The sequence below is a fragment of the Pipra filicauda genome, unplaced genomic scaffold (assembly GCF_003945595.2).
Source record: "Pipra filicauda isolate LSUMZ 115617 unplaced genomic scaffold, ASM394559v2 scaffold218_size1660888_pilon, whole genome shotgun sequence".
NCBI classification, from domain to species: Eukaryota; Metazoa; Chordata; class Aves; order Passeriformes; family Pipridae; genus Pipra; species Pipra filicauda.
This window is the reverse complement of record NW_024104330.1, coordinates 377,467-403,069: the sequence shown is the minus strand read 5'-3', so window position 1 is coordinate 403,069 and position 25,603 is coordinate 377,467. Positions and strand designations below refer to the sequence as shown.

The 25,603-nt window shown below is 38.7% G+C and overlaps 1 protein-coding gene across 2 annotated transcripts in view; it reads right to left on the bottom strand.

Moving 5' to 3' along the window:
• CNTNAP5 (contactin associated protein family member 5) overlaps positions 1–25,603 on the bottom strand; it is a 293,699-nt gene that overhangs the window by 130,202 nt on the left and 137,894 nt on the right. For both annotated transcript variants that reach the window (XM_039381219.1, XM_039381218.1), the window contains exons 5-10: positions 23,051–23,254; positions 20,744–20,928; positions 16,980–17,123; positions 5,888–6,152; positions 3,075–3,224; positions 1,784–1,955 (exon numbers count right to left, since the gene is read on the bottom strand). In XM_039381219.1, coding sequence (XP_039237153.1) covers positions 1,784–1,955; positions 3,075–3,224; positions 5,888–6,152; positions 16,980–17,123; positions 20,744–20,928; positions 23,051–23,254 — 1,120 coding nt within the window. The remainder of the gene's footprint in view (positions 1–1,783; positions 1,956–3,074; positions 3,225–5,887; positions 6,153–16,979; positions 17,124–20,743; positions 20,929–23,050; positions 23,255–25,603) is intronic.

Below are 25,603 nucleotides of genomic sequence, written 5' to 3'. Positions count from 1 at the left end.
GCCAATTGTAAATAATTTTTTTTCCTTTTTTAAAATCTACCTTGGTTTTGTGATCATATCTACTCTATGATCTAGTATATCATATCTACTAGATCATAACTACTAGAGATCATGTCTCGTATTGATCTATTTGGATCATATGGTATGGACACACAAATTTAAAGCTGCCCAGAGAAAAGCATTTCAATAAAGTGTTTAAATATTTACTAGATTACATATAACTTTTTTTTGTGTGTGTGTGATATTCCACAATAATGGTGGCGTTAATGTAAAACACCACCATTCTTATTATATTTGGATTCTTGTCCTAAATAATTTTATGGTGTGATCAGAGATTGATGCTTGTCATCCTTGGTACACTAAAAATAAGGAACTTAATTTCAGTAGAACCACGGAGTTACACTGTAGCCTGCACTTGGTGACAATGAAGGCATTGGGGACATCCCATAACACCTTTGCAGCATGCCAGAAGAATTCCCTTTTGTTTCAACATACAAACACACCAGTTGGTTTTGAATGGTCTACTTGATTTTAAAAAAATCTGTTTTTCCAAGAAAACAATAAAATTCTTCCTCTTAAGTCTCAGGAAAAATGACATTTTAATTCCTTTTATTAAATCAGCTTTATCTTATGAATTTCATCTACCATTTCAGGCACACAAAGTGTGAAATTCACGTTCCCCTGAATTCAGTAACCATTAAACCTGGAAAGAGGTTTGATCAGCAAATTGAGTACTTTCTCCATACAAATTAACAAACATGAACATACAAATATGAACATAAAGGCCTCAGATCACGGAGGTTTTGCCCACTTATCAAAAAACTGCAGCTCCAGCAGGCTGTTCCCTCCTACAGTAAGGAATAATGGAGACTGGCCTTTGGCTCCAACTCTCTAAGCAACATATCTGAAAAAAATACATTAAATGCTTACGGTCCTAATGCATTTCCAAAATATCCTTACTACTCCCTTAACTATCTGAAGCACATTAAATTTCCAGCAGTTCCACTTCCATTTTTCAGAACTTAGCCAGATTAAAAAAAAAACCAAAACCAAAACAGAACCTATTATTCCACATACTAACTTCAAAGCATACATTTGCAGAAATAATTCAGAAATATTTAGACACTAAAAATCCCCAAGAAACAAAAGAGAAATTATAAAGTACTTTAAAAAAATATCAGTTGCTCATTTCCTCTCTACTTTTACAAGAAAATCTGTGGTTCCTCTCGGGTTTCAATTTAGAAGGAATTCGGATTACTACTTAAACTCAAAGGTGTCTCTGGCAGATACAGACATTTCATCATTTATTGTCTCGCTGAAAGGGCAGTATTGCACATAAGGTGTGCCATATCTTCATCACGAATGTGCTGTAATGGCTAACAAGAAAAATTGTAAATTATTTACTTAAGCAAAACCAACTAATATATTAAGGGGATGACATGTTCTGATAAATCAAGTAATTTTTCCTTCTCTTTCATTTCCTCTAAAACTTCAAAGCAATCTAATGTTGTTTATGCATAAAATTTAATTCTTTCACCAACCTGTAGTTTGATTGAATTTGCATACTCTATTTCCTACAAGTCAATGTGAAGAGAGCCTCCTGTAATTGAAACCATTTCCCCTCCAGTCCTCCTATCTTTGTTGTGGTATTTTCTATTAGTAGCTCTATTATGCCTAATATCCGTAATGTTGGCAGATTAGAATTTTCACTTAATGCAACCTGTATCTATAAACCACTAGGATGAAAAAAGAACAAATACAAGAAAGAGGAAATAATAATTACCTGTCTTTGATGCCACACAGATCAATGTGTAAATCACTAAAATTCCCCAGGGAGCCTTGCTGAACTAAAATGAGGTCCTTGGGCTGGTTATCAATAAAGATGAGCCTCATACAGCCTTGAAAAGCAGTAATGGGATTTAAACACTGGGAATCAGTGAAATTGTCAGGGCACCCTGTGGGAAAAAGAGCAGAGGCAGAGAAGAATATTGGAATGTTCAACTATTTCTGCTGGGATTTCATAATGCAAGAACTCATAGGCTTATAATTCCAAATGTTTTTATTCCTTGTGCTATGCAACCTCCTGTGTTATAAATCCAGTTAGGGGATAAAAAATAGAGAGCAACCAGCTACTGGAAATATCAGAGTATGAGGTTTTCACAAGTGATAAGCCAAATCAAAATGTGATTTTTTTTTCATCTTTAAACTCCACAGTTGATAGCAACTAACTCACATTGAAAAAGTTGTACAAAATGTAAAATCATTATGAGCTAAATTCTGTTACTGAAGCAATGCACACAGTAAAAGGATGAAATCCTGTGGGCAGTAAGAAAGCCATTTGTATCTCTTCCTCAATATTTAGACAACTCTGAGATCCAAAGCCTCCTGTGCATCCTCACTTAGTGCTGTATTCAGAGGGTTCATCAAAATCAGACCCTCGCTACAGGAAGCACTACACAGAAATGTATTATATAAAAAGACAGTTAATGACACTACTGTTATCTAAATTAATACTTGCACTCCAAAAAGGAGAAGATAATATTTTTCAAGACTGTTCTTTCCATTTTAAAAATTGAACTAAACCTATATTCATTTCCACAAGAGTACCATACCTAAATACCTCTGTAGATCTGAGCCATGTCATCTAAGTTCTGAAGTCTAGAGTCACTGAGCCTGATCAGAACTGTGATATCTACAGGAATATTGATAATACTAATAGTTCTAGGGCCTTTTAACAAAACAAAACAAAACAAAAACCTAAATATCCCACTTGTGGTTAATAAAGTTTTGTAGATTTTGCATATTTTGCCAGCTAGATGTAGGTATCCATTGGCTACCAATACAAGTTATCCACTTTTACAGCTGTGCTAGCAGTTCTGCTTGTTCTCTCTCTGTTAGGCTTAACCAACACCCTTCAATCTGCCCACAGTGCTGTATGCATTGCAGCTCAATTGGCTGTCCAAAATCAGTCATTCCGTTTGCTCTTAGCTGCAGAGTTCTCCCTGCACCTGGGGAGAACTCAATGGTGAGCACCTGAGGATCTGCATCACAAAAACCTGTCTGAAACAACCTACCTCCAAAATAGTAGCTGTTCCCAGAGTAGATCCTTGAGACAGTGGTTGCATGGCTGGCAGTGGCAGCGTTGTTATCCAGTGTCAGGGTAATGCGATGTCTTCTGGCATTGATGTTAACAGAATGCCAAAGCCCATCGTGGAGATTGGTGCCTGGCAAAAAACAAGTACAAAGAGTGAAAACAGAGGTGCAAAAGACAACTGTAGTCTTCAAACCTCCTGTTGCTTCCAGCAGGTGACCACAAATATGCAGTTGATCCAAAAAGAGTGAGACCTGTAAGTTGAAAAGAACTCATTACCTCTGGAAACAAACTGGCATAGAAGGGCCAAAGAAAGGGAAAGCTTGTAAGAGTATTTAAGTAGGTCATCTCCATTTTCATCTAATCTGGTGCTACAGGGACTCATCAAGCTAGCCAGATCCTTCACCTTTGTAGTAGCACATTAGTATAATTTTGTGCACCTTTATGTCTATCTTCAGTCTGTTGAGAAATGCTTATAGGTCCCAGGAGCATGCAGAGATCTCTACTGAGCTTCTGGTATTAAACATGTGCTTGAGGTCACAGAGGATTAGATTCAGTGAGACAGTCATACCCTGCTCTTGGGCTCCATATGAAACCTGGCAGTCTCCAGTAGGTATCAGCAGGATTTGTGTTTCTTAAAACCCTTTAGCATCAATGCAGCACACAGTACTATTAATGGATGCACTTTGCACCTTTCCACATTGGATTTCAACATGGGTCTTCTGAGAGCTGTGATTGTTTCTCTGACCAGGAAAAGATAAATGAGAGATAACAACATGAGGTAGCCTCTTTCTCTTCCACACACTTGTGCGAAGTGGGATATGACCTCTCTGTTTCCTTATTCTGAAAATCAGTGTTCCACTGTGGCTCTTGAAACAACACCACAAAGCTACAGAGAAACTCCACATCCACTACTCTGACAGCTGTAAAAAACACTGGGCAAGCTTCTGAGCTCACACACAGTGGCGCAGATCAAAAGTAACCTAACAACAGTTCAAAATATGCTACTGTCAGGCTGGAGTCACTGAGATCAGGTACAGACAACTAGTATTTACTCCCCTCCCTAACAGAATATTTTTGTTAATGTAGCTTTCAGAGAAAACAAACGAGCACTTAGCAACACAAAGAACTGTGGGAACAGTTCAAAACACAATAAAATAAAAAAGTGGGTGTTATGTGTATGAAAAGCCATTTCATTATGAATTCGAAAATGAGACTATTTCCTCAGTAATGGCTGTTAACACATGCACAATTGCCATGGAATTAGAGGCTGGTTTTACAGCAAAAATGTATGATTTTTCAACTAGAACGAGTCCATTTTGAAGTGAAATATGTTGCTGAAGTTTGAAACTATGACAAAATAAAATAGGTCCCATTTGGGGCAAAAATAGGTTAATTCTTGAGCAAACGTGAGTTTATTGTGAGTACCTGACATCTGTGGAACATGGCATTTGCACTTTCTGCATATTTTCCATGTGTAAGTAGCCAGTTTAGCCATGTTTTGGATAGTACCAAAGGTTGGGCTAAGGTTCATGATTTCAGAATTACAAAAAACATACACATCCAAACAAATATTGACATTGTCTCAGTTTTGTCAACAATTTAATTAGGACTGCAATAAAGGCTGGAATCTCAGTTTTCAATGTTCAGTTGCAGCAAACTATGGCTGTGGCAATCTACATGAACAAGAATAGATGCAGGGCTGCCTCATTTTCTATAATAAAGGGGAACAAAACACACAAGGGAACAAAACAGAACAGCTCTGCTTTGACAACTCTGTCAGTTTTTATCTCTGCTTCTTTTAATAGATACAACTATTCTCTTTTAGTCTTTACAGGGGATATTTTAATATTAAATGTTTTAAAACATCTGCTCTCATATTAATAACAGTTATTATTATAACAATTATATTTTATATACACTTAATAATAGATGATATTATTATTATTATTATTATTATTATTATTATTATTTCATTTCATCTGAGTTCCATCAGTCCACCTTTGGCAACTAGTATTCAAACAATGCAAAATATTAATTTCCCACTCTCCCCCTCCAGCATGCCTACATAACAGCATGGGGATATGCAAAGGCCCTAGACTAGGAACATTTCTGTTTGGGATGCCAGCATGGCTTATGTAAGTCACACTGGCATGGCAGTAGGGCCACTCTGGTCCTGCCTTTGTTGTACATCTGAAATTGTTTCCCTGATGTCTCTGTAATCCAATGCAAAGGTGTTCTGGTAAGAGTTTACAAGCAGTTTCCCCACAATTTTAAATTAAAGAGGCATCCCATCAGCTGCACTGAAAAAAGCAACTTGCAAAGTGACTAAGGAAGCCCGAGGGAGTGTAAGGAAAGGAAACCCATGCTCAGTCTCTCTTCTGACTGTAGCACAAAGGGAGAGTGTAAAGCTACAGTCAGAGGAAGAAAATCAGCTTCAAGGCTGCCTTAACTTGTGCTGGAGAAAGGTACAGTGGCTGAGCTGCCTCCCAGCTGACTATTGAAGACAGGAAACAGGAAGGTCTTCATGTGACCTGACTGAAGATAATTTAGCATGACTGCTTAAGAACACAGAGGCCGATCTAATTGTCAGACAGTTCGAGTCTAGAGAGCTCAGAATGCCAATTTTCCATGCTTAGGTCAAGCTGTACCGGGTGGCTCTATCACTGGAAATCAAAAGAAAATTTAAAAAAGAAAGTAAGATTCGGTGCTTCCTTATTTCTTGATTCTTTCATCCTGTGGAGCTGAAACTGTGTTTTAGAGGGAGACAAACGAAAGTAAACAAAAAACAAGCACCTTCACTGATTTCCACTGGGTTCTCAGTCTCTTTTTGAATAAGTAATGTCAATCTTCCACCATGGAGGTAAACCAAGAGAGGTCCTGAATTTTCAGACAATTCGGTGAACAGAAGTAAGCCATCTTTATTCCATGTTCGAAACTGGAAGCTGACTGACAAACCATCAATTTGAGGAGTGCCGGGTAGTAGCAAGTAGCTTCGACTGGTGCTCACAAAGGTGATGGGAACAATTTGTGGTTCTGAGCAAGAAAAAGTCACATTCCCCTGCAAAAAATAAAAATCAAACATAATCAGTATGACTTTTTTTTTTCAGTCATCTCAAAGCATCTTTATTTAAATAAGCTCACTGGATTTCTAATGGCCCTCAAAGCTGAAATAGGTATTATTATTCAGACACAACTCTTAGGAAGCCATTCGGAAATGTATCTGTCCATGCTGGGAAAACACATCTTACTTCAAAATTTTACTTTCATCCTAAATGGGAAAGATCAAAAAATCAAAACAGTTCTTAGAAGGATCTAGATGTGTCTAAATGTCCCTTATCAACACCACACCTTAGTTGATTACGTCAGTCATCCAGCCCTGAAATCAATGGTGCTATTTGCCCAGAGGAGCAGCACATTTACTCAAAGCAGTCAGCAGAATCTATACCAGCATGTATCACTGCAGTCTGTGGAAGAAACAACTCCATTTTGCTCAACCATTGTAGATTACCCAACCAAGTAATTCAAGACGTAATAAAACCTTAACAACATATAAAGCCAGGAGGCATCTAAGGAGCTATGTCTTTTAGAGCCACTCCAGGAGATTGTTGCAGCCACCTTGCTCTGAACTAGGCTGATTTGTAAAATACTAACTGTAATCTGACAAAAACATTGGAGTGTAAGGCTTTCTCCATGATAACGCTTCTCATCAGAGCCCATACCTCACTCTAGCAGGATAATTATAACCAACAGCACTTGATGGATGTGCAGGAAGTTGCACAGTGCTTGGGGAATTCCTCTCTGCCATCTCAGACAGCTGATGGAACTGTTCCCTATCACTTTCAAACGTCTTTCCATCTTGTATTTTAAAATGGAAAATAAAGTGTCAGAAATAGACTAAGTTATCACTGGATGAAAGAGCCCTTGGTAGATATTTATCTATATAGAGTTATTTACATATTACCTGCCCTGTGAGGTTCAGAATGCTACATACCAGATTTAGCAATGGCAAAAGGAATCCATGAGCATATTATATTAGAATGAGTTTTGAGATATAATCCAAAATTTATCCAAACTCCACTGAACATCAGTTATATGAGAAATAGGACAGAAATTTGTTCTCAGCCTTTAAAGTTTCTACTACCTGGTGGGTTTTGCCTGCATAAGAGTTTCCACAAGCTTTTTTTTGCTATTGTTGTTGTTATATATCCACCTCAATTTTCAATCAAATTTATGCCAAATTACAGAAAACAGTCAACTGCAGGATTATAAATAAATGCAGTTAACCTTCTCTAGAGCTGTTTTAAGTTTGGACACTTTAAATGGCAATGACTATTTTCCTTTGGAATTTTAGACTTTTACAGTGCTTTCAGTATTTTACACAAAGTTGTAAGACATTTATTGATCATAAAATGGTTTGGGTTTGAAGGGACCTTAAAGTTCATCTCATTCCAATCCCCCTTCCACTAGACTAGGTTGCTCAAAGCCCCATCCAACCTGGCCTTGAAAATTTCCAGGAATGGGTATCCACAAATTCTCTGTGAAAACTTTTTCAGTATCTCATCACCCTCACAGTAAAGAATTCAGATATGATTTTTGTCTCAAAGCTCTTTCCAGATTTTTACCTACCTGCAGAAAAAGCTATGCCTAGGCTGACTTAATGGTGCCAAAGAAGGCAAATGCTAAGATGAAAAAACATTTTGCAGTGCGCAACAAACTTTCAGATGACCTTAAAACAAGCCAGTAAAGACCTTGTGTAGTTAATATGCTTCCAGCTGTTTGTAGCAGCAGCATAACAAAGTATCACTGATGCATAGGCATATGCCCAAATATAAGTTAATGTTTCCGTCTGCATTTGACACGAGATTCTGAACACATGCCACTAGTCCTAAATTCATGGGTTGCCCACACGCCTTGAAAAACTCAGCAACGCTCCAGTCATTCACAGTATCTAGCAATTCATGTAAGCTGGGATATGCACAGAAGTCCTGTCCTGACACATGATCAGCAAAGAGTGTTGATTCCATGGCCAGTGCTGGGACATATGGACAGGAGCTACACATCTCTTCCCTTGCTTAACCTGGCGAGACTTCAAGCTCTGCAGCCTCTTCATTGACCAAATTGAAGAAGAGTGTGATTCTACCTGCCACAAGAACAAGCAGGTGGAAACGCATAAAGGTGGTGCCGCAGTATTCTGTGCACATGAGATTAAAGGTACATTTTTGGGATAGACAAGAGGTGTGTCTGCCTTTTGGGGGAGTTCTTTTCAAAAGGTATTTTTGTTACTCTTATTCAAAAGTTGAGATCTCCACAATGTAAAGGCCTTAACTGGTTGCAGTCAGAGCTAAAAACTAGCCAGTGTTTGCAGGGAAAAAAAAAAAGGATAAGTAAAGTCGATGCCATGTAAACTTAAGTCAGTTGAACTGACTCATTTAGGAGGGAAACACCTTCTAAAAGCAGCATTCTAGAGTAAAACCAGATGATGTTTTACACCAACCATAGCTGCTAACATCCTTACACTGACCAACGCTGTCCACCTTCCTAGAGACAATAATATGAAAATCCGATTAAGAAATACGCAACTGTTGATTTGAAAAACATTTGTCTGCTGAAGTGGGATAGGTCCCCTTTACAAAAACTGTTAAATTTGTACTGAATTTTATTCTCAAACAAGTTTTGTCAGCAGATCTAAGTCAGAAAAGTAAACAGCTCCCTTTAAACCTGCATCTGATCACGAGCATTTTGCTTTAATTGGCAGTAGTTCTAGAACTCTCCAGGGTATATGCCAGATTTCTGGCAGACACTTGATTTTGTAATTGAACCCAGTTTAACTGAAAAGTTGAAGCTCATTGGCTAGGAAATGGGATAAGAACAGTCTAATCCCTAGAGACAATAAAGGAGATGCTCAGCTCTACTCAGCTGCTGGAAACTGTAGCTATACTATGGCATTCGAGAATTCCATTGAGTCCATCCTCAGACTGATTAACGACTCCTCTAATAAGCAGTGAAATCTTTCCAAAAGAGTTCTTATTGTTCTTACAAGAGAAAACTTCTGAACCTAGAAATGCAATGGACTTATTTACAATTTTTTCACTGGCTGCCATGGTACTTGTCTCAAGAAAAGAGTGGAACCATCCTAGATTTCTGCAGGCAAGGTACAGTTTTAGAGATGATTCTTGTTCAAGTAAGGTGTTGAATCAACAGGCATGTTACAGCATTTTAAGAAAGAATCAAAGCCTTTCCTATTAAAAGAGAATGGAAGAACACAGTTGCTAAGTGATGAGGATAAAAGTTGATTACATTAGAAGATCCTCTGAGCCATAAAACTCATCCAAAACTGACTGGAGCCTTTCCAGTGACTTCTGTGGGACTTCAATAAAACCTGTATAACTTTAATGAACCATTTCAGTCTTTTCTGGCCTTTCTTCATGTAATACTATGTACTGTTCAATGAAGAGAGAAGACAACAGCATAGCCAGGGCAATTGGTATCAAGTTTCTTATACATTCTCCTTGTTCTCAGAGAATACTAATCAAAAATAAGATGCACTTGGGAAATTATTCAAACTGACAGCTGCGCTGAAATCCTCAGCATTTAGCCTACCAGAGGATCCAGGCCAAGATCACAGCTTGAAAAGAAAGAACAATAAATGAGTATTTCTGAGCTCTTATTCTACCTGCGGATTAGAGTATCAAATGGGTGCTTAACTTCTGTCATTAATCACTCTATGGATACTGTCTAATAAAAAGGATATCTTGCTTTCTGCGGAAGACTATAAAGGAATACTTCATATGACAGGTAAGGGGACTAAAATCCCAGGCCTGGCTGAGATACAAATGTGGTAAACTGGCCAGAATATCTCCAGCTTAGAAACTGGAGGAGTATTTCTAGCTGTGAAGAGACTGAGTTTGAAGATGAATTTGGGAGCAAGGTGAGAGAGGAAAAAAGTGACCTCTGATGCAGTTTCAAAGGATAAGATGAAAAACTGTCATTCGACTCTGAACAACTGGATTTTAAGAATGAGGGAGGTCCCTTCAAATCCTGTTTTTAAATTAACTATCTCAAGCAGAACAGATGTCAGGAAACCCACATAGATTTCAAATACATTTCAAGACCTTGCTAAGCACTGAATGAAAAGCAAATCAAAGTAAGATCCCAGCTCCAGCCTTCTGAAATACTGTTGCAAACTGTCTTCAGACAGGATATGGGAGCACCAAGGTGCACAGTGTTACTTGAGTTAGGAGTAATCCACTGAGTGAGCAACCAATCTGTTCCAAGAGCAGGGGCCCATACCCACCCTATACTGAAGGGGATTCCTCTTTCACTAAGCAAAATTATGAAAATCTGAAAGCTTTCCTGATCCAAGTTTCATTGAAACTAATATAGCCCTGTGATAATCAGTTTCATGATAAAGACTTGCCCTATCTTCACTTACTGTAGGTATCATGAATGGTGATAAAATTCTAATTATCACATTGCTTTAAGTTGTTTACACTAAGATAATGTTCCTAATGGGGAAAAAGTAACACTTAGCAAAAAAAAAAAAAAAAAAAAAGAAGAAAGCTTCAAAAAACCTGAAACTTTGTGACTGTGAGAGAATCAGAGATTAGATGCTTGGCTAAATGTTTATGGATGTTCTTTATCACAGAGTCCTAAGCTATGTCACTGGCCAGAAGCAGAACAAAGCATTTTACCATTTTTATGTCCATAGAAACTGTACATTATTGTTTCATTGTATGGTACAATAGTTAAGAGTTGCTGATAAAAGATGGGAGCAAATACAGACGTAATTGGAAAAATTACATAGTTTCTCTCAGAGTGACAGGAAAAGGAAAAAAAAAAGACAGGAGGAAATGCAAAAAAAGAGTGACCAATTAATATTTTCCCTTTGTGGTAGATTCGCCTTGTCTGGATGCCAGGTGCCCACCAAGGCACTCTATCACTCCCCTCCTCATGGGGCAGGGGAAGAAAATAAAGATGGAAAAAAACCTCTTGGGTCAAGATAAAGGCAGTTTAATAAAGCAAAAGCAAAGGCCGTACACAGAAGTAAAGGAAACCAAAAGATTTATTCTCTACTTTCCATCAGCAGGTGATGTCCAGACACTTCCTAGGAAGCAGGCTTTCAGCAAAAGTAGTAGTTGCTCCAGAAGACAAACATCACAATAATAAATGCTATCCTCCTCCTTCTCCTTTTTCTTGGCTTTTATTGTTAAGCTGATTTATATGGTATGGAACATTGCTTTGCTCAGTTTGGGTCAGCTGTCCTGGCTATGTCACCTCCCAGGATCTCACCTACCCCCAGGCTCCTGGTGAGGGAGGAATATTGGAGAGGTGTCCTTGATGCTATGCCAACACTGCTCAGCAGTAGCCAAACACTGGTGTGTTATCAATACCTTTCTAGCTACCAACACAAAGCACAGTCCTCTGGGGTCTGCTATGGGGAATTAACTCCATCTCATCCAGACACCCTCCTTTGAACAACAAGTAGGAATCAAGCCAGCCTTTCAAATTCACCTTGCCAGAAGTGAATAAGATAGATGTTTTAGATTAAACTGGCAAATTATTACAATCCAAGTCCAATTTTTGTTCCAGTTCAAGGTAAAGTGATCTCCAGCTTATTAAGTTTTATTGCGTGGAACAAAACACAGCAGCAAGGATTTTTTAATTATTATTATGAAACAGAATCACATCTACCTTAAAATAGAAAAAATGTACAGAAAGCAATTCTTATCAGGATTTTTTTGGGTTTTTTTGTTTGTTTGTTTGGTTTGTTTGTTGGTTTGGTTTGGTTTGTTTTTTTTTTTAATGTATTAGTTTCCTTTAATAGATTTTCCTCTTTTAAATTCCAATTATCAGTGTATCACAGTATAACACCATCCTAAATGACTGGTGTGAAATGAACACAATCCCGACTCTTGATTGTGATGGGGTCAGCTTGCCCCCTTTCTGTTATGTCAGGTAGCCAAGTACCAAGTAGTTCCCAAGGCCTTACCACTTGAAATAAGACCTTACAAAATACATTAAAGCCTTGGCTTTGAAGCAAATTGCACTCCATCCCATTTTCCTTTTTCCCTGCTAACTCCTCTGACAGTAATTAGCCATCTCTCTTCCTCTCCTACAGGGACTATCTGCCTTATCACGTCCCACCTTGAAACATCCTGCTCCACTCAGCAGGTACTAACTGCCCTATTCATTCAATTTGACTATCCAGATAATGTAATAAATAAAACCCTTGTTTTATTTATTAGAACAATTGTTTCTAACCTGTAACTTGCTGAAGGCTGATGACTCTCAAAAAGACCTTATTTGCTCAGAAACATGTCATTTTTTTCTGCAGTCTTATTAAAAAATATGGTCTCTTTCCTCAAAAGTCTTGCTTCACTTGTCATCACAACTATCAAAATCCTAACACAAAAAAAACTTTTATATCAGAGAGAGTTTATTATTACAGGTGTGTGCTGGATTATATATTTGCACTCTGAAACTCTAGAACTGTAGACAAAGCCATCTGAAATCAATAGGAAAAATGTCATTTAAACAGACTTTATTTCAAGACCTTAATTGAGGTGACATACCTAATTTCTTTCAAAATAATCCTGTTATATCATTCAGCAACAATAAAATGGGACCTTAAAATGAATGCTATTTATATAGACTTCCTTGCTACTCCACACTACAGGTAGAATGTGAAGGAGACTCATCTGAAGACCCAGAGAGCAGAAGGAGACACAGAAGAAAATATAAAAAGCTATTTTTACAGGAACCAAATATTTCTGGAATCTGAGTTCACCTGCCTTACCTAAAACCTAGTAAATTCAGTTCTCTTTCTAATTGTGTGACTCAAAACTTTCATTAAATAACTGAATAAAACTTTTTTTTTTTAGAAGTTTGATTTAGTCCTTAGGAAGTTGTCACTAAGCATTTCCAACATTTTTTATTTATGATTCCTATAATCTGACTGCAGTGCAAAAACTAAGAAAAAAATCTAACTCCTGATTCTTCAAATCCTAGTAGAGGCCTTCACAAATCACCAGCCTGATATTCAAAGATAGATCAACACTTGCAATAGCACTTTGGTAGAACGAGACAGGCATAGACAAGTAAATACTTCTCAGGATGAAGGTATCTCAAATCAGCTTAATAAAATAGCATGTTTGGATTCTCTATAAAGGGAATGAATTATTAGTTTACATTCTTCTGTCACTAAGTATCTTTCCTTGCTCTTTGATGCCGGCAATTGGTTATTTCCCCAAGGCACTACAGTGATACATTTACATGTCACCACATCCCTTGCTGTGCTGAACTGTCACTCCCAGACTCAACATGGCAGGCCAGAGTAGAAATTCAAGCATATCTGAGGGCTGACAACTTCTGCCTTACAAATATTCTGCACTCTTCTCAAGTCAGCACAGGGTTTGCTCTGCTAAATAAAAATACAGCTTCAATTTCTATTAGCCAGAGGTAATGGAAGAGAAAGGGAGATTGTGTTTTTCTCAATTTCAGTAAGTAGAGTGAAACACAAGATAAAATACAGCATCTTTTCATGACCTCTTAATTTATTTTCATCGGCTAGACAACTTCCTATTTTGACATAACAAATCAGTGAAGCACAAAAAGACTTAAAAGGCTGGTCACAGGTCACATTTGAACGATTTCTAAAGATGCAGCCTGAATCTAGTAGTAGGTAAGCACTGGTGGCCAGGATCTTATAGCTATTTTCAGGATGTTATAGGTATCTTTTCTCTCATCTACTCCATTAACCAGATGTATTTAGCAATTCTCAATAAGTTTCTCTTCCTAGAACTTGTTGCATCTCCTCCTACATCTACATACACTCTTAAGCAAAAAACTCTTCAATGAGGACTTCTCCATCCCAGATATCAGCAGACCAAGTTTCCTTCTGGGAAGAACAATTCTCTTCTGCTTCTTGTAAATGTGGCTCTTACGTGCATATTTTCCTGCCCCTAACTAATTGCCCAAGAAGCACAAGTAACTGCTGTAAACCCTGACAGTGGTAATTACAGAAATTTAACCACTTCACATTAAAATCAGTAATCACTTTGGAAAGCACATAAAAGATCCCCTATTACTCCTCTATACTCAGTGACCTAGGGGAAGGAAAAACCAAACCAAATCAAACCCACAAACAAACAAACAAACAAACTGAAACACACAGAAAATAAAGAAAACCCAAACAAAGAACCCAAAAAACTTTCCCTGATGCTATCCCCCCCCCAAGAAAAAAAAAGCCCACAACATGCCATCAGGGACAGAAGAAACCCCAGAGAGTAGACAGATATCCTGTCCAAACAGATAGGGCCATGCAGAGAGGTTAAGTATCAGGCAATATAAAAATGGAGTTCTGAAGGCAAGTTTCAGTTCAAAGAGACACACTGCCTCGTTATCTTGAGATGCCTTCTCAAGGGGTTTTATTGCAACTCTGACAAGTGCAAATGAGTTACAGAAAAGAACAGGCAGAATGATAATCACAGCCACCACCCAAGAGTACAATACATACTGCAGTAATCTGTTATTGACAACCTGTAGTTTCTTCCTCTAACTCTAAATGTAGCTGATTTGAGACCATTATTTATATGGATGAGGAACTATATCATAAGAGGAAATCTATACCTCCAAAGCTGATGTATCATTCAGCTGCTTGTGTGAAAGATGTCAACAGTAAAAAAAAAAAAAAAAAAACAAACAAAAAGAAAACAAAACAAAGCTGATGGGTATGAAAACTGAGTGTTGAAGTCTGCCTGCCTTTGGAGGACAAAGCTGGCGTTTCTGAGCATTAATGGCTTTCTAATCCCACACTAACCAGTTTGTCCTCAATTATCTTTTCCTGGGAGACAAAGGTATTTTGGGGACTAACAATGCAGAACTATCCCTGATGGTCTCCAAAGCTGGGGAGAGAACACAAGTATACAACACATTTTTGGAAGAAGTGATTTCAAGTCCCTGCTACATTTAATTATTTTTCTGTGCCTTTTCTTTCATCGCATTTTCACTCCAGACAACCTTAGCAACTACAAAGACATGAAGCAGAGAAGCTTGCAGCTCCCTGGGGATATGGCTGGTTGCATGACAACCTCAACGTGCTTGGAGTAAAAGCATTTAGTGCAGAGTAACTTTGGCAGGCAAAAGACCACATTTAGCTAGAACAAGTTATTTTAATTTGAGTAAGTTAATTGCTAAGGAGTGGCGAAGAGCAGAAGGTGGCAAAGGAAGATCCTGTGTAACCTAGAAGAACATGAGCATTGCCAGAGGAGAGAAATAGCTGTGATGCAAAGAAGGTTGAAGAACAGATTTACATGGACCATTTCTCATAGAAGGGTGTTCATCTAAGATTGTGATGTACCGTTAAGTGTGGCAACCTTTCCATGCATTTTGCATACACAAGTGTCATAGAAACTGAGCACAGAGCCTCATAGACCTTGAGAAATGCAGTACAGCAGCCAGGCTTTGAAAACTATGGCGTTATGTGAAAGAGATTGAAAAATGGAGGCACATCCCCACTCCCTGACATTGAGGAAAGGAGCTGGATTCTGAGACTGAGCCAAGTATTGCAATAACGGAGTTTCGTTGCTTGGGGCCACTTATACCCAGACAATGCTATTCAGAGAAAAAGTGCATTGAAATTTTTTCTCTTTCCCTTTAGAAAGGCCTTCCCATTATCCAGCAGCAAAACAACCAGCTGTTTAATGACCTAAGAAGCAGACCAGGGCTCTTTGCTTCCCCGTTAGCAAGTAAGCTGAGGGGAAGAGAAATTTAACACAGTTCATAAGACTTGAGCCTTTTGATTCTTCACTCATAACATCAAACTCTAGATTATTAAAGCAAAGTCTCTCAGTCCCAGGGGAGCGTCCTGGAGGCAGTCTTGACTGCCAGCAACACAATGCGGGACTTCTCACCCATCACCTTTCCATTTTCTATTTCTCTGTGTATTCAGCCTTGCCCTAGGGAGGGAAAGTGCAGAAAGAATTTCTTTGGTCCTCTGGTTTGCTTTGTTTTAGGTTCAGCGTGTTCATATACACTACTACAAACTAGAAGATACCATGAGAGCCAGAAGAAGTTTCATCTCCACATTCTCCAAAGACACAGTATTAGCCAAAAGGTACATATCAAAACATGGAGTGAGGCACAAGCTAAACAGAGAGCTGGATTATTTACAGTTTGTCAAGGCTGCATGGAAGTGTACTGTTCCCTCTTCTTGCAAAATAAAATGCTCCTTATCTTGCTCATAAAACATTTAAAGATATTTGTAATTTTGGATATTATTATTGGTGTGAAGTTGCATTTGTGGGTTTTTTGTTAGCAAGGTGCATAAGACAATAGTTCCTCTAGTTTTAGCCCCCACATTTAGAGACACTAGTACCAGATCAATGCTTCTCAGAACTGTCAATATTGACTGTAAGAAACAGCACAAAGGAAACTATTTCCAATAATAAAAGAAACATTTATATCTTCTCTATAATGTGAACTTAAATATCAGAGTAAAATTTTGCTACTACTGTACTATTCAACAGTGATAGAGAATGATCCAGAAAATCAGACTTAATCTGAGTTAACAAAAAAAAAAACCTCTGTGATTTCTATCATGCCATCAAAAACATATATTTTAATCTTGGAAAATTAATTAAAAAGTTTCTCCAAGCAATTTCTAATACACCTGGAAAGTCAGAGAAATGCATTAATTTCCACATGTGTCTTTCAATAACTCTCACCACAGGAGTCGGCACTGGCTGGTGTTATCCTCATTTTAACAAGCTAATTATGCCCATAGCTATCTAAATCTGAACTCTGATCATTCAGTGCAGCCAGCAGCACCAAGAGAGCATCAACAGCATGGAAGCAAAGAAGGAAAACATGCAGTATTGCCTCTTACCACAGTATAGATCTGAGGTTTGCGCCTTTTTGCCAGGTCAATTATATTGACTCCATTGTAATAAAGGTTCTCAATGCACCCGTGGAAATTTTTCCTCTGAAAGGTTCCTGGTTTCCCCGGTACAGGAATACCTCCAAAACTGAGCTTTTGGAAAGAATAAGAACAGTATTATTTATAATATTATAATATATATATATTTATATTTTTATATATATTATATTATCATCCCAAAACCAAGACAGCAGAGCCCCACTTCATGCATCCAGCTGGAATATTATCTAAGAACAAATTCACATCAACAGAGGCACTTGGGAGCATGAAGCAGGACCTGGCCACCCCACAGAGGGGATCACAGTCCCCATAGCATTACAGCTGCTGGAGAAACACCTCTGCAGCAGACAGCTCACCAATTTGAAACAGCTCTGAAGTGCCTTGACACACCAACCTGGTGTCACGAGCTACCCACTCAGGAACACACAATGCCCAAGGAAATGTTCACACAGTGTCCAAATCACAGCCCCACCGTCCTGAAGGATGACACCCAGCTGCAGCCCAGGGAACTCCTGAGCAATGGAGGAATAAATTCTCCCTGCCCACAGAGCACTGGATTTGCCTGCGAGCTGGGCTCACCCCTTTCTACCGGTCATGCATCTGAACAATTTTTAGTTCAGCCGGTGGAGGGTAGTATCACAAACACAAAATATCCCATTTGTAGCTTGCATTCGTTTTCCCTAAATTTCATTGTTCTTTGGCCTTTACAATAGTCACATGTGGCCTTTGAGACTGAGCAGTGTCATGAAGAAGCTCTGCAGGTTACACATTTGCACAAAACTTCTGCTGAGTTGTTTAAGTATTGGCAGATGTTAGTACTGTGCAGGCTACGACTCATTGCTCAACTGGAGGGCTGAAAGCCCTGGGAGGACAAAGAGCCTAAGAAAATAAAGAAATAAAGCTTCCAAAATCCAGCATAATTGCCTAGAATTCAAAGAAAAGAAAGAAAAGAAAAAAATAAAAACAGGTCCCAAACCCCAGAACCCAAAAACCTTCTGATAATCCTACCTTCATTTTCCGAATGTCAGTGCTCATTTCTAATTAATTCTACCGACCTTTCTGGCAAAACCTTACTGGTGGTACTACTAGGGTTTTATTCATTTTTCCCATCAGAGCCAGCAGCACTGTGAGTGTGATAATGCAGGTGAGGATCCTACAGCCATCGCACTTCACAGAAGATGTGCTGCAGTCCAGCTGCATCCACTGCAGCAAGGACAGGCACTGTGTGGCACTGTTCTACATGCTGACAGCTGCTGGAACCTGGTCAACCTTATTCCTCTGTCACAACTCCTAATGCCTTACTTCAGATCATTATTACAAAAATAAAGGGAAATTTGGGTGTTATTTTCCATTCCACTCTACGTAACAAGCTAGGATACATAAGCAAATGAAACTTCCCTGGGTAACCTTGAAACCTGGGTAACTTATTTGAAAACAAGTCCTTAATGAACTTGCACCTCAGTTGTATTAATTGATTACTTCAGAGAAATAGAGTGAACAGACTGCTACTTGCAGGTTTGTTATTGGCATGAGGGCTTCTGTGGTAGCAATTTTTTTTCCAGTGAGAATCATTAGTTCCTCCTAAAACAGCAGACTTTCCTTCTTTCATGTTCTATTCTTAAAGTTTCCTGCTTAGGGACTCTGTACTGGAGTTTCAAAACCAGAAATAAAATCAATATCAATTACACCACTGCATTATTAAGAAAACAGTTTCCTTTGTGATTGGTAATAATTGTAATTACAAAAGTAATGGTTTGACTACCCTCAGTAAGACCTTTAATCCCTAAAGTGTGCTGAGATAAACTTTCAGTAGCCTGTATTGCTGTAATGTTTGACTGAAAGATTGTCCAGTGCAAATGGCGAAAAAACACACTGTGAAAAACTAAGCACCAGAGACCAGGTCTGAGTGCTACAGAGGTCATTGGTGATGCTGATTAACATCAGCTGAAGAACTTTTCTATCAAGCTCCTTATTTTGGAACATGTGGAAAAAGTATTCTACAAATTAAATTGGAGCTTGAGTTTCCCCTAATCAACATCAAGCAGGAAGCAAGGAATTTTATTAGTTTGAAATTAGGAAAGCTGATGAATCAATCATTTGGCTTTCCTCAACCCCATCTTAAAAGCAGTTAGAGCTTTGGCCCCTGATGGTTCAGCCTGAAGCTGTTGCAGAATCCCAATGCTCAAATGTGCTGTCCCTATTAAATGTGCTCATGATTTGGTACAGCAGTGCCATGGGACAGGTACCATTCTCTCCATCCTGCTTTGTGAAGGGAATTTCAGCTGGAAGTTGAAAGGAGAGAGCAGGCACCTGCCACTGCCAAGACATCTGCTTTTTTCCCTTTGGTGTGCTGGGAAATGATTCTTCCCAGAGAAAAGAATTCAAAGTGCAGAGGGGAAACTTTTGGTCTCTTAAGCAATGAACCGTGCCAGCTCGACACATCTGGACAGGGTGATGGCTCTGACTGTGTCAGCACAACCCTGTGCCTTGTGGGTGATGGAGACTTGGCAGACAAGCACAGGGGGACAAAAATGAACATGCTTAATTTGCACACAAGTGTGCATTGTTGGGGGGAATGGATGAGGAACTGCCTTGCATATAGATATGATGATATATAATTTTTAAGGGTTTTTTTTTAACAACTGTCAGCCATGAGCACTGAACTGTTGGAATGATATAAACTGCACTCTGCCACACCTTGGTCTCATCAAAGGGGAGCACAGCAGCCTTGGGGTTTGTGGACAGGCAGGATGTTTCCTCTGCTCAGTCCTTCCTTGGCTGAGTTGCTCTGGCTCCCTAGATCAGGATGCTCTGCAGCAAATCCCCAGATGTGAAGGGACCTGGGTCAGAGCTAGTTGTTGTGAAAGTCACAGAATCATAGAATCACTAAGGCTGGAAAAAGCCTCTGAGATCAAGTCCAATCCAGCACCACTGTGTTCATGACTAAACCATATCCCAAGTGCCACATCTACCTACCTTTGGAACACTTCAGGGGTGATGATTCCACCACTTCCCTGGGCAGCCTATTCCAATGTCTGATCCCCTTTCAGAAAGTAAGCTTTTCCTACTATTAAATTTAAACAGACCCTGGCACAACTGAGGCCATTTCCTCTCATTCTGTCGCTTGTTACCTGGGAGAAGAGAATGATTCCCACCTAGGTACAACACCCTTTCATTCTGAGGGTCTTCCATTCCTAGTGGGAAAACAATGGTTTTTACCTGCTCATCTCTATTTGGAGCACTGTAATCCAAGTCAAGCTGTGGTTGGATAGAGGGACAACTCAGGGCTGGTATCCCCATGGTCATGTCAATCAAATGCAGGAATGGCGCATAATGTGTAAACAAAATCATATTGGAGACAATGACACAGCACCTCTCCCTACAGATAAGGGCAGTTGCTCCCTGAAGATTTGACTAGAACCTGGGCTATAACTTTTCATTTAGTTCAAAGTCTTCTGTACTTCTAAGTGTAAGCATAATCCAATGCATATTTGCACAGAAACTGGTCATTTTCTGAGGCTGACATATGTAGAGTTGCACTGACACAGTTTATGCTTTTGAAGTATGAAAGAACTCTCTCTGGAAAGAAACTATTAAATAAAGATCTTTGCTGGAAAGAAAGAGTTCATAGAGTGGTTGCTTTCCATCATATTCATTTTATACCAAAATTCATACCTCATTTCCCAGGTTATAACCTAAAGGGCTTCACACACCTCATAATCAATATCCAAGTGATCTGAATCCCCCTTTGTTCGGAAATGTTGGGTGTGCTTGTCCACCGTGAAGTTCACTTGCTTGTTGAAGCGTTCTATGAGAACCGAGTGCCAGTGCTGGTCATCCAGGAGGCTGCCCAGGGTGACAGATGTGTGGCTGTTACTGAAGTGCAGGTTGGAGTCCCCTGAAGTGGTATAGACAGGCAGAAGAGACCAGAGTTACCTCCAGGCCCTTTAACTGAAGCCTGGGAACTCAAGGGGAGAAAAGAGCAGAGCTCCCAGATGCAAACTGGAGCTCTGCCCATTGGAAACAGCCCTTTCCAAAGATTGCCTTAGATTCTTTGGGCCTCTTATTCACATATATGTGTGTATGCCCACAGGCACACACTTTTTTTGCCATGAAATCCTTGTGGTGAACCAGGAGGTGGTAGCGATGCTGCACCCACACATTGCCACACGTGGGATAACTGCTCTGCCTTGTACTCTTGGTTCCGCCATGCATTTGAGGCCCCTGTGGTTTAAGAGCTTCCTTCACACAGCACCAAAATCTCCTGTCTAGTTACATTAACAGACCACTCCTGACACTTGAGTGTCAACTATGTGCTTTCTGTATTTTAACAAGAAAATTGCACCTGTCCGTTTTCACAGAAAAAAAGAAAGGCACAAGTCAATGACGCAAAAAGAGTGCAAAGTGTTTTGTTCAGTTCAAAAATGTTCTTAAATCTGGCCCAGATCTCCAAAAGTATAGATCAAGAATCATAAAAATATTTAAGCTTTAACTCAATAATTTCAAGCACTCTTGTGTTTTCCAGCTGGCTACACATCTGAACACTTCAGAGCCTCTCATTGAAAGGGAGTATGTATCCTTTTTGATATTCCAGCAGAATGGAGAGAATACATGCTCCAACACTGCCAGGCAAGCTGCAAGAAGATTCAAGGGCAGATATCAAAACCCTTGCTCATGACATATGAATGCACACAGAGAACTTAAAATGGTTAAAACTGTATATTTGGGGCTACGGGTGAAGAAAAAAAAACAACCCATCTCAGAATACGTATTCGTAACAGTTTCTCCTCTGGAAGAAGTTAAATAATATAATTAAGAGTACTATATTCTTGTCCTAATATGAAACATTTGTAAGAGGAGAACAAATCAATAGACTCAAAGATTCCCACATTCAGAGGTTCAGGTTGCAGCTACTTGGTCCACATAACATCCAAATCCCAAATCAAAAAAAATGCTGCATTATCATTTCTACTCTTTAATAAAAAAAAAACAAAAAAGAAAGAAAACACAAATTGGAGACTAAACAATTAATGAGCTTATGTAAAAATAAAGTCCAACAGCTGTGGAAAATCGTTACTGACTTTTAAAACAAACATAATTAAGCACAAGGGGAAAAGTGCCTAACTCAAACCCCTCACTATGAGAAATATGAGTCATTAGAGACTGCTGAGGCCAGTGCCACGGGTCACCCACAGACGAAGCTTGTGAAGATTCTGCAAGAAGGCTTGGAGAGGGAGTATGATAATTCCTACTGCAGTAGCTCCTGCCACTATCAAAGTGCTTTAGTGTATTAACCAGGAAAAAAAGCAAGCATCCTTTTACAGGGAGAAATTAAGCCAGCCTTTCATCTGTCAGTCTTATCCAACATGATCATACGGTGATGGCCTTACAGCTATTCATAGTTTTCAGGAAGGAAAGTTGTAACAGTGTGTACAATCTTTCAACCAGAATGTTTTCATTAAAATTCTGTATTCTCAGCTCAGTTCTGAATCAATGAGTGAATGGAAAAAAATTAGACACAAACCAAAAATAAACCTTTTGTACTCCAAATCAAACTTCCTGGGAAGGCTATTCATAAAAATAATACACCCCCCCCCAAAAAAAATAAACAAAACAACAACAACCGAAAAAAGGAGGTAGGGAAAGAATCAGAACTTTTCATGGGTTTTTTTGTTGTTGTTGTTTTTTTAAATCACTGCCTGAAAGCATCAGCAAACAAAGGTCAAAAGTAGTCACTGAGCAATTCAGCCTTGGTCAGCACTAGTCAGAAGAGCCAAGGTACCTTCTTGGCTCACCTACCATGTCCTGCATGACATCAGTCAAATCTATTCTCTTTTGCTTCCTCTCTCAACTTTTCCAAGCGCTATTTTAGCCATGAGCTGTCTAAGGCACGTAACATGTTATGTTGATGTCAGCTAGAGCTTACAGATACTGTCTAACAGAAACAATAGATTTATAAAAACAAACCAAGACAGTCCTTGTTCAGTAACGTGCGAACCAATAACCCTAATTACCCTTACCCAGGTTGATGTGCAAGGAGAGCTTCCCTTTCTGAAGTTCCAAGGTAATGTAGTCTCCACGCTGTCCTTCTCCATGGAATAAGACTCCATCCCCCTGCATGCTCTTGAACTTCAAGGAAACCACATCTTTGAATGTGCTCATAAGCTTCTGATTGAACCTGTAGAGAAGTGAACTTCTGCCATCGAAGTCTGCAATATCTGACTCTGGAAGAAAGAAAATGACAAGGAGGGGCAGCATCAGGAGAGGGACCGTATTTTTTTCAGAATCTTTTCAAAGACGCCTTGGAGCCAGGTATTGTCATAAGCATTTATCCACAGGACATATGAGTTATTTGGGCAACCACAGCTCATCCATTTCCAGTCCTCTCCCTCTCTCTGGGGAAAGGGAACACTAGGATAAAACCAGAACTCCTCTGTGTCTGCCTTCCGCATGCAAGACTTCTGTCTCATTTAACTTTTTGGAACATAAGAGATGCCTTCCATCATATTCAGATGTCGAGAGCATTCCTTGCCACATGTGCTGTTCGTGTCAACTACATCAGAATGTTATTCATTAGTTTAAACACTTCAGTACTCACTCCACTTTCGTAGCTTCACAAGTGTCTGTTGATCTGGTCCTGCATGTCAGTCATGACTGCACCCACCTCTGCACTCAAATAAGCATTATCTTAGCCTCTGAAGGTTGGCTGCTTGTTTGTGATGGGCATTTATTAACCATGTTTCTGCATGCAAATTGAGTAGGCTGGCAGGAATAGTCAAAGATCAATTCAAAAAGCTTTTGAAAGGATTTCATGGGAAGTGAGCATCTAAACTGATTATACACCTTTGAAAATCGTATTAGAAACGTATTTTCCCCTTCTCTCAACCTCTAAAAACTCAATCACTGTGGTAGGAAACAAACCTTCAATTCCTCAATTGCAATTAATATTTTCTTTGGCAGCAGTAGCCGACAGTACTCTCTTCACTTTATAAAGTGGTCTTTTAAGCAAAATGTATTTTTTAATAAATTTCTAAGATATATATGTGTATATATAACCAGAATATTTTAGGTAGCTTTGAATACTTTTAATTAATAGGTTGTATACAAACATCTGACATACATAAATTCCATTCCAATTTCTATCCAACTGCAGTTTGACACATAAAATACCTACTTGTAAATGATAACTTTGTCAATTGGTATTTCCTGTTGTTAAGAAAAATATTAAAAATTAATAATGCCAGACAATGAAAAATCTGACCAGAGGTTTACTAAGCCACATAACTGCTGGAATACATGCACAAAGACAAATAATACCTTCCTAGTATCCAGGAAGAAAGAGCATAGACTATCTTTTTTTGCAAACCACATGTTTTAATGATAACCCAAAACTATCAGTTTTCCACTTCCTTCTGAAAAATAACTGAAAGGTCCATACAATCAAGGATTCCATTCAGGAACTGTATTGTGATTGAAGTCAGTGATTTAAGTCACCTAATCTCCCTTGAGAGTTCTTCTGTCCTTTTAGGCATTAAAAGTAGTTTCATCTTCTCCTCTTACAAAACAGAAATAATAGGACCTGGGGGGGGGGTCAAACTTTTTTTTCCCTTTTTTTTTTTTTTTTTAACTGGACCAAAATTTAAAGAGGTTTGCAATTAAAAACTATTATAAGCTCAAAAAATAAAACACCTGTTAATGATTTGTTACCATGGAAACTACCATCAAAAACTTCTGCCTGTCAATATGACAGTTTGTACAGAAGTTTGATGGCACACTTACAAACTTGCAGGGAGCTCAACATTTAAATTTGATGCAAAATTCTGTAACTCCAAAACTGACTTCATTCCAAATCAGAAGGCAACTGATTATTTTTTATGAGAATAAAACTACAAAGAAACTAAATCCTGTAGAAAGTTCACTCCAGAATAAACTAAGACCAATTTCTTATCTGTGATGGCAGAATTGTAACATGCTGTTTAGCATAATTTGTGGAACAGTTGCTAGTTTAGGAAGTATCATGAATATTCATGCCATCTGCTTTTATTGTTTTTAACTTCTGAATTAGGTGTTCAGAAGCTGCTCCTTCAGAATTTCTGATTTCTCTTTATTGACACCTTGAATGCCAGTTTCTATAACGGTAATTAAATTTTTAGTTTAGTTTTTTATGAATTTCCCCTAAGTACATTAAATGCTTCAATTTGTTTAAAGTAAATCACAAGTGTACTATAAAAATAGTTCCATCTTAACACAGGTAGGAGTTAGGAAATAGCTTATAAAGAATTTACAGTCTTCGATTTCCAGAACATTTTGCAGTTAAAAGTTGATTTTCCTCCTATCTCTCAAAAACAAAGATACTGTAAGGGTAAGGGTGCACTGAATCAATGTTGCCCTAAGAACAGTCCTTATTTCTTCTTCTTAAGATCCAAGACTTCGACCAGTCTCAATTCACACAGTTCAGTCCGTGTTCTTAACTCTCCACTAAGGCACAGAATAATATGATTTCTTGAAGAGCTCTACTACTGACATTTACAGAGTATAACACAAAGGAAAACCTGTTTCTGAAAAGTTCTCCT